The sequence below is a fragment of the Salvelinus namaycush genome, chromosome 20, assembly GCF_016432855.1.
Source record: "Salvelinus namaycush isolate Seneca chromosome 20, SaNama_1.0, whole genome shotgun sequence".
In the NCBI taxonomy this organism is placed as follows: Eukaryota; Metazoa; Chordata; class Actinopteri; order Salmoniformes; family Salmonidae; genus Salvelinus; species Salvelinus namaycush.
Window position 1 is genome coordinate 23842600 of NC_052326.1, and position 15367 is coordinate 23857966.

Sequence of the window (15367 nt, forward strand, 5' to 3'; positions counted from 1 at the left end):
CCCCCCCCCCCCACCCACCCACTGACACACGTCCCTGCATCTGATTCCAATAAGGGACTGTCACTTGTTTCTTTTATCAAATTCACAAGACAGAAAACACTTCCCCTTTTAACATATTGTCTCCAGTCTTATCTTGATCTGGGTTGTTCTTCAAACACTTTGCTACAAAGCCTCATTATTTGTGACATGGCAATTACCCAAGTTTCTTTTTAGCTTGTAGGTGAATACTGCTGTTTCTCTGCAAGGCATCCTATCTCCATCCTGCATCAACTCATAGTGTCTTGTACAATTTTTAGCTATTCATGTTGGAAGTACACAAAGAAAGCCTACCTTTGATAAGAGCATTGCTTATTTAACCATCATAGTTTGAACAAAGTAAAGTATTGCATGAATATAGTTTTAATGACATCTTGTATGTGGTGTTACCAACTTGAAGCATTACTTTAACATTTTCCTAACATAATTTAAAGTTCCCTAACATAATACTATTTTCCCACTGCTATTCTCTTCTCTTTGATATTAATTAAAGAGTATCTTCAGCAAAAAAATGGAATGCTTATCCTTTTGTTGATGTGTAAATGTGTACATTACAGAGTTGAAACAAATTGCACACTGTACAGAAGTACCCACTGGAAAGGAGAAAAAGCTATTTACAACATACAACTAAATTGGATACAGACAACCAGTGCAAATATTTTCCGCTAAGTAAAATAGCAAATCTTGTGTCCTTTATTAATGTCCAACACTTGAAAAACACAAATCACAGAGCTTCTTGTTATTTTACTTTACTATAAGATAAGACTCCTTCATAATACAAAGCACTTTTTTCCTCTCTCTGGAGTCTCTGCCTTCACACACAGCTTGTGAGTTCCACTTGGTGTGCATTGTCTTTCAATTTGAGACATATTTGGATAAATTATTATCCAAAAACACATCAACATTTCTTATAAAGTATTTCATGTCCATATAGAGGTGATAGAGTGGCAGAATGGTCTCGATCTCTCCTCTGTGGCCTGGAATGTGTTCAGACAGGTGCGACTGCTGCAGAGCAGAGCAGACTACTGCCAGGACCATGCTAGTTATGTGCCAGGTCCTCCCACTTAGAGTGTACCGTGACGCTGCAGCTCAGACACTAACACGTTTTACTTTGCTCTGCTCTGCAAATCCAGCAGAATCTTGTTAACTTGCTGGGGCATGTTCACATCTGCTTGGAATTATCAAAATGTGTTATTGCTTCCTTATGGGAATAATTTTTATCAGGATGCAGAGAGAGATACTATATAAAATGGTCTTGTAAGAGGGAAGGAGAGCTGCTTTCTTTACTTAATTAGAGGGTGCTGCTTATAGATACTCATCACATTAATACAAACAGACATATGCTTAAGGGAGACACTGGACAGACAGACACAGCTAGGGCTCTGATAGGCTGATGTTGTACCCACAAGATAGAGATGACCATGACAGAGTGAAGTGGAGAGGAGGGCAGATGAACTCCCTCACAGCCAGATCAGCAGCATCACTAAGTAACCCCTGAGAGGAAAGGAGAGGGGAGCGGGGGAGTGTAGGTGACATCAGGCTGGCAGCAGGTGTCCCCAGCTGGATGGGTGGGTGGGGGGTGAGGGGGGGTAGAGGGTGATCCATGGCAGCGTGGGTGACATGCTGTCACTGCTCATTATTGCATGAATCCTGTTGTATCTTTAAACCCCTAGCTCATTAGATTGGTATACAGTAGACATGTCATTGACAGTATGGAGGCTTGGGAGATGAAGAGCCTGTCCAACTAGTTTGTTTTTGGACATTTAAACTTTGGGTACATGAAAATGTTGGCTGCTCATGTGTTTACGTGCAAGGTGCGGGATGCTAAAGCCCTGCCACTGAGAAAGAGAGAGGAATAGCTGTCATTCTCACTAAACAACCCACAGAGGGACAAACAAATGGATTCTGGCAAAACCGAAGGCCCTTATCGCCTTGTGGCAGAGCTCACCTGTCTCTTCAGTTAACAGCCCAACACTACCCTAGTTTCCCTCTACAGTCAAATGTCACTGCACTTCAAATATAAATCTACTTCAAATACCCCTACAGTTTGAGTCTGTCTGTTTTGTTTGTGTATCTAAGTGTTGTGGTGGTATCATGCCTGTTCCCCATAGATCTGTAAAGAAAGATATTATACTATAGCCTCTGTGTTTAATTGCATACATCCAAGTCTTTGATGATTTGCATCCCACCATCGCACAAGATAATAGTGAATAGTAGATGGTGTAAAACAAGTCATGACTGTTGCTGCTGTGTTGAGTAGGGGAAACGCATGCAGAGCCACTCAGATGACAACCCTGTTGATTGTCTGTCAGGGTCCTCAGATAACAACCCTGTTGATTGTCTGTCAGGGCCCTCAGATAACAACCCTGTTGATTGTCTGTCAGGCCCCTCAGATAACAACCCTGTTGATTGTCTGTCAGGGCCCTCAGATAACAACCCTGTTGATTGTCTGTCAGGCCCCTCAGATAACAACCCTGTTGATTGTCTGTCAGGGCCCTCAGATGACAACCCTGTTGATTGTCTGTCAGGGCCCTCAGATGACAACCCTGTTGATTGTCTGTCAGGGCCCTCAGATGACAACCCTGTTGATTGTCTGTCAGGCCCCTCAGATAACAACCCTGTTGATTGTCTGTCAGGGCCCTCAGATGACAACCCTGTTGATTGTCTGTCAGGGCCCTCAGATGACAACCCTGTTGATTGTCTGTCAGGGCCCTCAGATAACAACCCTGTTGATTGTCTGTCAGGGCCCTCAGAAAACAACCCTGTTGATTGTCTGTCAGGGCCCTCAGATGACAAACCTGTTGATTGTCTGTCAGGGCCCTCAGATGACAACCCTGTTGATTGTCTGTCAGGGCCCTCAGAAAACAACCCTGTTGATTGTCTGTCAGGGCCCTCAGATGACAACCCTGTTGATTGTCTGTCAGGGCCCTCAGATGACAACCCTGTTGATTGTCTGTCAGGGCCCTCAGATGACAACCCTGTTGATTGTCTGTCAGGGCCCTCAGATGACAACCCTGTTGATTGTCTGTCAGGGCCCTCAGATGACACAAACCTGACCAGAGGAGAACCATGTCGGTCAAAACGTTTTATTTGTTGTATCACTGAAAGCCTAATCAAAGATCATTTATGGGGGAATCAAACATTGAGCAGATATTACGTAGTAATGCAGTTTGTATGTGATTAAACACTCTATGATTGCAAACACATCCCGGAATCTTGACCTAGACCGTGTGACTATATTGTATATAAGTTTTATTCCATTATCACCATTTAATTTTCTCTGAAGAGGCCATCAATTATTTATAATTGCTAAGTAAGAGTGAGTTTATAAAAGTTATATTACTACTAAAACGCAAAGTGAAGATCAGAGCGAGCATGATATTTCATTTCACGAGCATGAATATTTCAAACAATATTTCTGTGACTAATTTAAGTGGAAATCATGAAAAGTATTTGATGAATGTGTCTTCGTTGATGTCTGATAAATTCTACAAAATCCCTATGAATATTAATACAAGAGATCCTGAATGTTTTTTTTATTAGCTAATTAATATGTATAATCTAAAAATCTAATCAAACTCCACTTTCCCCTTGCGGCATTGTGTAACCTCCTGTAGTGGTGAAGTAGACTACTTGTCCACACTGTCAATACCTGAGAGGCATCAGAGCTCCAGTAAGAAACAACAGTAATAAACAAGCAACAAACTATAAACCAAAATGATGTGTTCTATGTATCACACTGTACATTGTATGGTTTAACAAATAGACTTGAGGAGTTGTGCCCCATATTCACGTGAGTGCGTGTGCTTGTGTGTCTGTGTGTCTGTGTGTGACCTGTGTGTACAACATGTGATAGAACCCCATGCTGTGGCATCACGGTCTGATGTGCATGCCAAATCCTCTTGCCCTTTCACCCAACCAACCATCCTGGCTCTGCAGCATCACCCCGTGCAGCAGCCATCAGTGGATCCTGGGATGGTGAGCAGGAAGTCACAGTGAGTGGACTGTGTCAGGAGAAGTCACAGTGAGTGGACTGTGTTCCCCAAACATCTTCCCTTTAACAAGCTGTGACTATCCTGACCAGCTACTGACCATTTACTGTCTGCACCACTCCAGACTACAGGCTCATCTCAGACTGAAGGAATAATACATCTCAGAGTAAAACTAAAGGGACCATTCAAAAACACTTGCATGTTCTTCATAGCCTTCACAAACCAATGGAGTTCCTATTCACCTCCAGGATAATTCCTGCTTCTGTTCGGCCAATGCTCTAAAACACTGTCAGTCCTTTTCAAGCCATTGTAATAAAGCATGTTTCAAAATATTTGTCTCAAGGTTGTGCTGCACATACACCAGAAGACAACAGAAGGACATTTACGAATTGTCTAACAAAGATATCGATGCTGTTTGTTTTAGAGACAGATCCATCCATTTAGCAACAAAACTCTTCAATTCTTCAACTCCTAGCAGCATGTGATAGACTAGTCGTGTTTAGCTCTTAATCAGTTAAAGGCATCTCTTTGAAAAAGCCGAAGGAAGAAAGCAAGTCCTTTGTTTAATGAAGATGAAAGTAACAGCCTCCATTTTGCATGCTGCCGTAATTAGTCTCACTGAATCCATCTGAGAGATCAATCAGTGGAAAAAGACAGAATTTGATCCCCAACATGAGAGACAAAATGTCCCTCTGTCTGTCTCTGTTGGGTCCATGGGTTCATAGAGGATGGATGGCACCACTGTAGCTGGACAGAGACAACAGGCAGGGGACTAAGTCAGACTCGAGACCTCACAGTGGGCTGAGGAGATCAGACATTTCTTTATGTGGGTAGTTGATTAAACGTGTTCAAAACTGTACGCATTCTACAAGGCTGGGAAGCTTGTCGGTGATGACATGGGATTCTTTTTAATGAGACTAATTTAAACCGCAGGTATGGTCCATCTAGAGACAACATGTGGATTGGCATCTGAGTACTTCTCAGGTAAAGTTAGTCAAATGTGTGAGGTTCCATATTTTCCTATGTTCCAAAGGAATAAGTATCTATTCATGTCCTTTTCCATAAAACAAGATTTGCTTTACTGTTTCAGTTCAAGCTCCAGTAGCGCACACATGGAAGAAATCTGATTGAGAAATCGTATCGCAAACTCTAAAATGTCTTGCGTATCACACTGTAGACAATGTGGAGGTTTCAGTCAAGAAGTGAAACACAAACGTTAGCAGAACAGATAATCTAATTGAGAATGGGTAAGAAGCATGCTTTGGTTATCATGTTAGGGATGGGTGTCATGGGAGAGTCTGTGAAGCTTCATCTGGCCTCCTTGGCCTCCCCTCTCCTCAATAATCTGCTTGATAAAATGAATATTTGGGACAGAAATGTTGGTTAAAATGTTTTCCCAATGAATGTGTGAAACTGGCTTACTGGTCCTACACGGAGTCAGTTCATCTCACCCACCTCTCTGTTTTCTGAGTGGGCATAGGCTGTTCAATCTTTCTGAGAGCTCATTGACTCATGTCTTTTCATCAAGCCAAGTGTCTGGTTCAAACGACCGGAGGGGACCTGTAAGGCTTAGCTATGTCTTAGCTTGAGTATATCAGTTATGTGGATTTATGTGTTATTTGCAGCCATTATTAGCTTTTTAAACATAATCATAATTCCTGAAGGTGGCCAACTTCTATCACAATATATTAATTCATTTAATTTAAAGCCATGTCTTAAAGGGGTTCATTCTGACTCTTTCCTTGTACACTATCTGGTCATCTGAGCATCTCTAACTGAACTGTCACAGACGATTTCGGCAGGAACAACTCCTCTTGCTGTCCCAAAGAGCATGTGGCCCTCACGAGAGTATCAGCTACCACTGGACTCAACGTCAGTGTTCAGTTAATCATGCACTGCAGATTCACCATGTTAGATGCATTTTGCTTGCTGTCTAGCTGTGTGAAGTGTCTATTAATTTTCTGATTTTGCACAGAAAAGTGGTCAGCACAATAATGACGTTGTTTCCCTGTATATCATCTCTAGTTCTTTCATGGAACTTTATGTGTGTTGGGTGTCTGGGCAGTCTACAACTCCACATGACTGGGCCTGTTGGATTGCAAATCAACTGGTTAACCCAATGATCTAACCTGCATCATTTTTGGGACATGTGCTTTAGAAGTAGACAGTTATTGAATAATATTCAAACCGTTATGCATGTGTGGTTGTGTATCACACAATAAATAACCAAACTATAACATGTCCTATCCAGTCACTAGGTGTACAATTATTATATCCATATGATGGAAATGTACAATAAATCGGGGACATTAATAACATTATAACTAAATACAGAATAATCTCTTCCACAAAAACATAATTTACATTACAAAAGCTAATTCAATGGACGACAATGGGTGATTTTGTAATTTTGTACTGTGTGATGATGATACATGTAGATTTAAAAATGATCATGCATGTAGATCTCTCTGTCTTTCATGTTCATATAAGAAAAACAGTTTGCTGTAAAGTTCCTGCAGACAGGACTCACAGTCATAAGTCAACATGTAACAGTACAGGACTCCCTGTTCTGTGTTAAATCAAATTTATTTATAAAGCCCTTCTTACATCAGCTGATATCTCAAAGTGCTGTACAGAAACCCAGCCTAAAACCCCAAACAGCAAGCAATGCAGGTGTAGAAGCACGGTGGCTAGGAAAAACTCCCTAGAAAGGCCAGAACCTAGGAAGAAACCTAGAGAGGAACCAGGTTATGAGGGGTGGCCAGTCCTCTTCTGGCTGTGTCGGGTGGAGATTATAACAGAACATGGCCAAGATGTTCAAATGTTCATAGACGACCAACAGGGTCAAATAATAATCACAGTGGTTGTCGAAGGTGCAACAGGTCAGCACCTCAGGAGTAAATGTCAGTTGGCTTTTCGTAGCCGATCACATTCAGAGTATCTCTACCGCTCCTGCTGTCTCTAGAGAGTTGAAAACAGCAGGTCTGGGACAGGTAGCACGTCCAGTGAACAGGTCAAGCCGCAGGCAGAACAGTTGAAACTGGAGCAGCAGCACGGCCAGGTGGATTGGGGACAGCAAGGAGGGGGGGGGGGGGGGGGGGGGAGAGAATTAGAGAGAGCATACTGAAATTCACACAGGACACCGGATAAGACAGGAGAAATACTCCAGATATAACAGACTGACCATAGCCCCTCGACACATAAACTACTGCAGCATAAATACTGGAGGCTGAGACAGGAGGGGTCGGGAGACACTGTGGCCCCATCCGACGATACCCCCGGACAGGGCCAAACAGGCAGGATATAACCCCACCCACTTTCCCAAAGCACAGCCCCACACCACTAGAGGGATATCTTCAAACACCAACTTACCATCCTGAGACAAGGCCGAGTATAGCCCACAAAGATAGCCCACAAAGACAACCCAAGGGTTGCGCCAACCCAGACAGGAAGATCACGTCAGCGACTCAACCCACTCAAGTGACGCACCCCTCCTAGGGACTGCATGGAAGAGCACCAGTAAGCCAGTGACTCAGCCCCCGTAATAGGGTTAGAGGCAGAGAATCCCAGTGGAGAGAGGGGAACCGGCCAGGCAGAGACAGCAAGGGTGGTTCGTTGCCCCAGCGCCTTTCCGTTCACCTTCACACTCCTGGGCCAGACTACACTCAATCATAAGACCTACTGAAGAGATGACTCTTCAATAAAGACTTAAAGGTTGAGACCGAGTCTGAGTCTCTCACATGGGTAGGCAGACCATTCCATAAAAATGGAGCTCTATAGGAGAAAGCCCTGCCTCCAGCTGTTTGCTTAGAAATTCTAGGGACAATAAGGAGGCCTGCGTCTTGTGACCGTAGCGTACATGTAGATATGTACGGCAGGACCAAATCGGAAAGATAGGTAGGAGCAAGCCCATGTAATGCTTTGTAGGTTAGCAGTAGAACATTGAAATCCGCCCTTGCCTTAACAGGAAGACTTATAGACTTATTATAGACTGATAGACTTGTTATAGACTTATGTGCTGTGAGAAAATATGCACTATCTGTTATCAAATATAACTATGTGTTCATTCATAGATAAAGGGCTATCAGAGTCTGACCCCTCCTCAGAGAAACCATGTGTTTGTCACACACAAAGGAACAGCATCTCTCCACAACAGGAGTGTGAAATCACCATGTTCAAACAGCGAGGGAGTGGAGCTCTCAAAGGGAACAAATATCAGTGCACACGGTTTACATCATGCAACGCACTGAACCCTCTATTCATGGGTCACTCTCAGGAAATCAATGTTTCTACTCCGCATTTGCAGTGGCTGGAGCAAGAGCTGAACTTGTGTAATCATCTAAAGACATCTAGAGTAAGGAGAGGATCACATTGGTCTGACTTTTAACTGATGCTTTTGCAGTGGCTAATAAATACCAAATGAATGTCTGAAAAATATCTGAACATGTCACCTCAATTAGATAGCCAATATAAATATTTAAATCAAGATGATGTATTGATTTTGATACATCATTGATACAATGATGATTATTTTTCATTTATTATTAGATGTGTGTGACTGTCTATTTAAACAATCATAAGTGTTGCTAAAGCGTATAACAACTTACATGCAAAATTGTCCTCTTTTGTTGGAGATGATCATTCCACTTAGGAGCTCTGACAGTGCAATACAGTCCACTGGCGCCATCAGGTGGACAGTTACGAAAAGTAAAGGAAACACTTCAAGGATCATCGCTTCCAATGGGGGTGGTGGGTTTTTGGGATTGTTGCCGCGTTCATGTGCTTGTCTAAACTAGGAAACTCTGAAATGTACGACTTGCTAACTGGTTGAACACAGCACGTGTATAGAGCCCCACAGTGGAGTAGTCATAATACTCATAATAAAAAAACAGCTTAATGGTTCCAATCGTTTTTCCACCATTCATTTTTCCCATAGAAACACTTAAAATAAGGGCTGTGTTTTGTGTAGGCTTACCCTGGCATGACGTTTTGATAACCACGACAACTACATTTAGCTAACATTAGATAGTTCATCCAGAGATTCTTACCTTTGCCTCGATTCGACAGTCTCATCCAGATCGTCATGGCATTTGTAGTTATTTATGATAGCCACATTAGCAGCTAATTAGCATTTCATTTGTTGGGGATAAATACAGGTGAATATATTGAGTCCCCTTGTCTGAGAAAGATTTACATGGTTATCAAAACATCACGCAAGAGTAAGCCTATGTAACAGTTTAACTTTATGGCGTCCCCTCGCCCAGAACCGGGCGCGAACCAGGGACCCTCTGCACACATCAACAACAGTCACCCACGAAGCATCGTTACCCATCGCTCCACAAAGGCCGCGGCCCTTGGGTGAACCACTACTACTTCAAGGTCTCAAAGCGAGTGACGCCACCGTTTTTGAAAGGCTATTAGCACGCACCACCGCTAACTAGCTAGCCATTTCACATCGGTTACATTCACCCCCCTTTCGACCTCCTCCTTTTCCGCAGCAACCAGTGATCCGGGTCAACAGCATCAATGTAACAGTTTAACTTTAGTCCGTCCCCTCGCCCCGACCCGGGCGCGAACCAGGGACCCTCTGCACACATCAACAACAGTCACCCACGAAGCATCGTTACCCATCGCGCCACAAAAGCCGTGGCCCTTGCAGAGCAAGGGGAACCATTACTTCAAGGTCTCAGAGCAAGTGACGTCACCGATTGAAAGGCTATTAGCGCGCACCACCGCTAACTAGCTAGCCATTTCACATCCGTTACACCTACACGAAACACAGCCCTTATTTGAAGTGTTTCTAAAATCCACTATAAAAAAAATGAATGGTGGAAAAATTATTGGAACCATTTCCCTGTTTGACCGCTAGGATTTATGGGTATTATGACGTATACTGTGGTACTCTATAACTATAAACGGTTAGCAATTCATAAACTTTCCTAGTTCCAACTTGCACCTGAACGTGGCATATGTATAGCTGGATGGGTTAGCGGACAATGTCACAAAAGCGATGTGTGTGCTTCCATGGGACAGAAGTCAGCATGTTGTTGTGATTCTGGATGGCCAGTTTGCCATGTGATGAATAGCAAGTGGCTCGTTTCATCAAAAATGTGCAATCCGCACTCCGACCTGCGAAAGGCAGCAATACACAGCGTCTAGTGATTAAAAACTACACGAAGAAGAACATCACTTCCTGTTTAAAAATGGCTGCACCCTTACTAATGTCACATTAGACAATAGAAGTGCTATTTTCTCTAATGTTGAAAACGTTTTCGATCTTTTACGTATTCGTTTGATCTCTTTTGCAGGGTATACCTAAACATGGTCCATCTATGTAAGTAGGATCAGGTTGCTATTTAATTAACTAACGCTGTAAACATGGGCTAACTAGCACGTTGGGGTACGTTTATTAGCTAACCGGAAATGTCTCTAACTTTACTGTTGACGAGCCTAGCCATGATTATGGTGTCTAGCTAGCTAGCAGTTATACCAATGATGTTTATTTCATGGAATAGACAACAGATAGCTACACAATAGCTAGACATTGAGTGTTATTTGTATTATGGGAAGGCCACTTGCTAATGAGTTATTGTCCAGACATGAAATACTGTTGGGTGTGTGGTGTTCCCATTTATTGTAGATTATGTTAAAAGAGAGCTCCACCATGTTAAATTACCGTTGCGGTGGGTGGCGATCCAGATTCAAGTATTTTGCAGACAGCATAGTGTTATTGGAGCGGTTGTGGTGTATAAGCAGTAAAAACAGTGTCAATCCCTAATTTACCTGGCTAAACACCTGATAACCTTTGACCTAGCTATGCACCTAACAAAACACCACCTGAACTGTGGTCACAACTAATTGCTTACTCTTTGACTGAAAACATCCTACTTCAAATGCTGTTCTATTTTTAAGCCAATTTAATTGCATATGAATTTCACCATTTAACGAAACAATACAATGCTGATTTTGTTGTATTATCCTTACAGCATCCTTCCTACTGAAGACGTACCATGGAGGACACATTGTCATCAGATTGGCAATGGCTGGCCACAAACAGTCTAACAGACCTTTCTACCGCATTGTGGCAGCTTACAACAAGCGAGCACGAGACAGTAAATACATAGAACAGCTAGGCTCTTATGACCCCCTGCCAAACATCTACAATGAGAAACTGGTCAGCATCAACTCTGACAGGATCAAGTACTGGATGGGCTGCGGTGCACATCCAACGAAGCCTGTGGCCAAACTTCTAGGTGTGTTCCCTCTACCCTCACCATGACAACACACACTTTACAGGTTTATTGAAACGACCAGTGTAAGACCTACATCATGGAAAAGACACTAAATCACAGGTTCATAAACTAACTATACTGAACCAAAATATAAACGCAACAGTTTTTACAATTTTACTGAGTTACAGTTTATGTAAGGAAATCTGTCACTTGAAATAAATTCATTAGGCCCAAATCTATGGATTTCTCATGACTGGGAAACATAAGGTAATGGTGGCAGATGAATGGCATGACAATTTTTTTTTTTATACCTTTATTTAACTAGGCAAGTCAGTTAACAACAAATTCTTATTTTCGATGACGGCCCTAGGAACAGTGCCTTGTTCAGGGGCAGAACGACAGAGTTTTACCTTGTCAGCTCGGGGATTTGATCTTGCAACCTTTCGGTTACTAGTCCAATGCTTTAACAACTAGGCTACCTGCCGCCCCAATTGGGCCTCAGGATCTCGTCACGGTATCTCTGTGCATTCAAATTGCCATTGATAAAATGCCATTTTGTTCGTTATCCGTAGCTTATGCCTGACTTTACCATAACCCCACCGCCACCATGGGGCTCTCTGTTCACAATGTTGACATCAACAAACCACTCACCCACATGACGCCATACACATGCTCTGGGGTTGTGAGGCCGGTTAGATGTACTGCCAAATTCTCTAAAATGACATTGGAGGTGGCTTATGGCAGAGAAATGAACATTAAATTCTCTGGCAACAGCTCTGGTGGACATTCCTGCAGTCAGAATGCCAATTACACGTTCCCTCAACTTGAGACATCTGTGGTATTGTGTTGTGTGACAAAACTGCACATTTAGAGTGACCTTTTATTGTCCCCAGCACAAGGTGCACCTGTGTAATGATGATGACGCTGTTAAGCAACATTTAGGAGAAATAAGCTTTTTGTGCATATGCAACATTTCTGGGAACTTTAATTTTAGCTCATGATACATGGGACCAACACCAACACTTTGTTCAGTGTAGTATACTTTTAAATGTAATCAATACTTCCAATTAAGTCTCAATGCTACCTGGGAATCTATGTGGTCTAAGATACTGTTAACCCCATGTCTGTTCCTGTAGGACTGGCTGGGTTCTTCCCCCTGCATCCCATGACGGTGACAGAAACAGAGCGTCACAGGGCCCTGGCAGAACTAGCAGAGGAAGCAGCTCCAGAAGATGGAGTTAAGCAGCAGGAACTATGAGAGCTGGAGCGTGGGGGACTGTCAAGCATAGCAGGATGTGGTTACTGTACACGAAGGACAGCTATAAATGCCATTCTCCTCCCAAGAGGTGAACTGTTTCCAGTGAAAGCCTTTGTTCTATGTGAACAATGAATATTCATAAGCAGTGCTTTTCCTACAAATTGTCTTTTTTTATTTCACCATTATGATAAGTGCTACATATTCACATCTCAAAAGCAAAGACATATGTTGGATGAACTTTTTGTTGTGGTCAATTAAAGTTATAAATTAGCATTGTGTTTGGGATACTTTCAATGTTTCCAAATCATACGTTTTTAACATTAACATTGGCTAAATGCCAAATTGCTCAGTTAAGGCTTTTAATTCGATTTTCAGGAAGTATTTTATATTAGCTCAGTCACTTATCAAATGCTGATAAAAGCAAGGAACAATTTGTTTAAGTTGGTTTACAATTTGGCTTAACCCTGTCAGCTGTAGTTACAGATATTCCACTATTGACGTGCTGCCAAGATGAAACTAATGTGGATGTATTTTGCATAGAGGCCCCTGTGGGATAGTCATTTAACATTTTGAGGTCCCATTTTAAACGAAAGAAAAACATATGTTGTACATAAAGTCTTCACATATAATCTAAGTGTATGTCATATTCTATAAAGGATGTCATAACCAGGCACACTGTGGGGTGAATTGCCAAATGTCACATACCTCATTGTGTATGTTTATGCACCATTTATAGAGCATGACATATGCATATAGAGGATTTGTGAAGCATTTATGTCGTGCATATGAAACATTTATGTATGCTATATAAGTTGTACTTTATTTAAAATGCGACCCTGTTGGATGGTGGATGCAATATTTAAGTCCGTCAAACATAGGAGAGTAATGACATACAGTGCCTTAAAGTATTCATACCCCTTGACTTACTCAACATTTTGTGTTAGTCTGAATAAAAAATTGATTAAATAGATGTTTTCCTCACCTATCTACACACAATACCCCATAATGACAAAGTGGAAACATGTTTTTAGATTATTTTTAATTTTTTACAAATTACACTGAACAAAAATATAAATGCAACATGCAACTATTTAAAAGATTTAAAAGTTAGTTTATTTAAAAGGAAATCAGTCAATTGAAATAAATGCATTAGGCCCTAGCCTATGGATTTCACATGACTGAGAATAGAGATATTCATCTGTTGGTCCTTCGCATTGAGTTGATCAGACTGTTGATTGTGGCTTGTGGAATGTTGTCCCACTCCTTCAATGGCTGTGCGAAATTGCTGGATATTGGTGGGAACTGGGACACACTGTCATACATGTCAATCCAGAGCATCCCAAACATGTTCAATGGGTGACATGTCAGGTGAGTATGCAGGCCATGGAGGAACTGGGACATTTTCAGCTTCCAGGAATTGTGTACAGATCCTTGTAACATGGGGCTGTGCAATATCATGCTGAAATGTGATGCCGACATATGAAGGGCACAACAATGGGCCTCAGCTCTCAGGATCTCGTCATGGTATCTCTGCATTCAAATTTCCATCAATAAAATGCAATTGTGTTCGTTGTCCATAGCTTATGCCTGCCCATACCATAACCCCACCGCCACCATGGGGCTCTCTGTTCACAATGTTGACCGCAGCAAACTGCTCTCCCACACGACGCCATACACACTGTCTGTCATCTGCCCAGTACAGGTGAAACCGGGATTCATCTGTGAAGAGCACCCTTCTCCAGCGTTTTTGCTACATTAAGGCGTAATCATTCAGTCAATTGAGCATTTCTTGCCATTTTCATATCTCCATTGTGTCAGTTAATGCAAGATATTTAGGAAATGGAGCGAGATATTCAGGGCTATTGGGAGGGTTTTAGTGATAGACACCACTGCGTTCAGTCACGGGTATAACATTGAGTGGAGAGGGAGGACTGTGGTGTCCTAACCTGTCAGGGAGTGGAGGGATTCTTTATTTCAATTGTTGTGATACATTTTGCAGGGTTATTGTGGTGGAATGGAAATCTGGGTTTTGTAATTTTATATATAATTTTATCCAGCAATGGATATGTTTACTGTTTTTTTCTGGAATATCTGGTTTACAACTATTTTGTTGTCAGCTGAATAGTCATTTTATAACTATCATAAGTGACCCCCCCTTTTATCCATCAAACTGGTATTCACATCACTACAGATGGATCATGGCTAATTTAGTGATAATTTCCTGTAATCTGATGGGTGCTAATGAGAGAAATAAGTTAATTAAATGTCTTGATTTTTACATAGGAATAAAGTTGACATTGCTCTATTGAAAGAGACATCTTTTAGAGGGTGATGTCTGGAGACTTCATAACAACTACTACAAACTGGCAGCTGCTTCCGGCTTCATATCTACATCTAATGGGGTGCTTATTCTTATTTCTTATTCTTATTTCTTTTAGTTATTTTTCTTAAAACTGCATTGTTGGTTAAGGGCTTTTAGTAAGTAAGGTTGTTACTTACCTGTTGTATTTGGAGAATGTGACAAATAGAATTGGATTCGATTTTTATTCTACATAAACACAGTCTACCCCTTACAATTGAAAAAAGTGGAAATGATAAACAGGGCAGATCTACTTACATATGTTCCACTTTGTATGGAAAGAAAATAGCATTTGTATCTATTTAGGCTCCTGACTCATATGACAAAGATTTTCTCCCTACTGTAAACAGAAGCCTGCTCAATTTATCAGATTATACACTTATTATTGGAACTGACATGAATGCCATGATTGATTCTAAGCTAGGTAGATGTGGACCTTCTCATAGCTCATCACAAGTGAATGCTTCCAATGCACTTAAACCATTTCTTA

General features: G+C 41.7%; 1 protein-coding gene across 1 annotated transcript; it reads left to right on the forward strand.

Moving 5' to 3' along the window:
* The first annotated feature begins 10233 nt into the window (after positions 1-10233).
* LOC120065720 (28S ribosomal protein S16, mitochondrial-like) lies at positions 10234-12791 on the forward strand. The gene is made up of 3 exons (XM_039016808.1): positions 10234-10362; positions 11015-11281; positions 12397-12791. The coding sequence occupies exons 1-3, from the start codon at positions 10350-10352 to the stop codon at positions 12516-12518; spliced, it is 402 nt and encodes a 133-aa protein (XP_038872736.1). The 5' UTR covers positions 10234-10349; the 3' UTR covers positions 12519-12791.
* Positions 12792-15367: the final 2576 nt, after the last annotated feature.

Bases quoted from the DNA above. Each gene is read 5' to 3' on its own strand.
- LOC120065720 (XM_039016808.1), top strand. The intron at 11,282-12,396 runs GTGTGTTCCCTC...CTGTTCCTGTAG, and splicing joins GCCTGTGGCCAAACTTCTAG to GACTGGCTGGGTTCTTCCCC.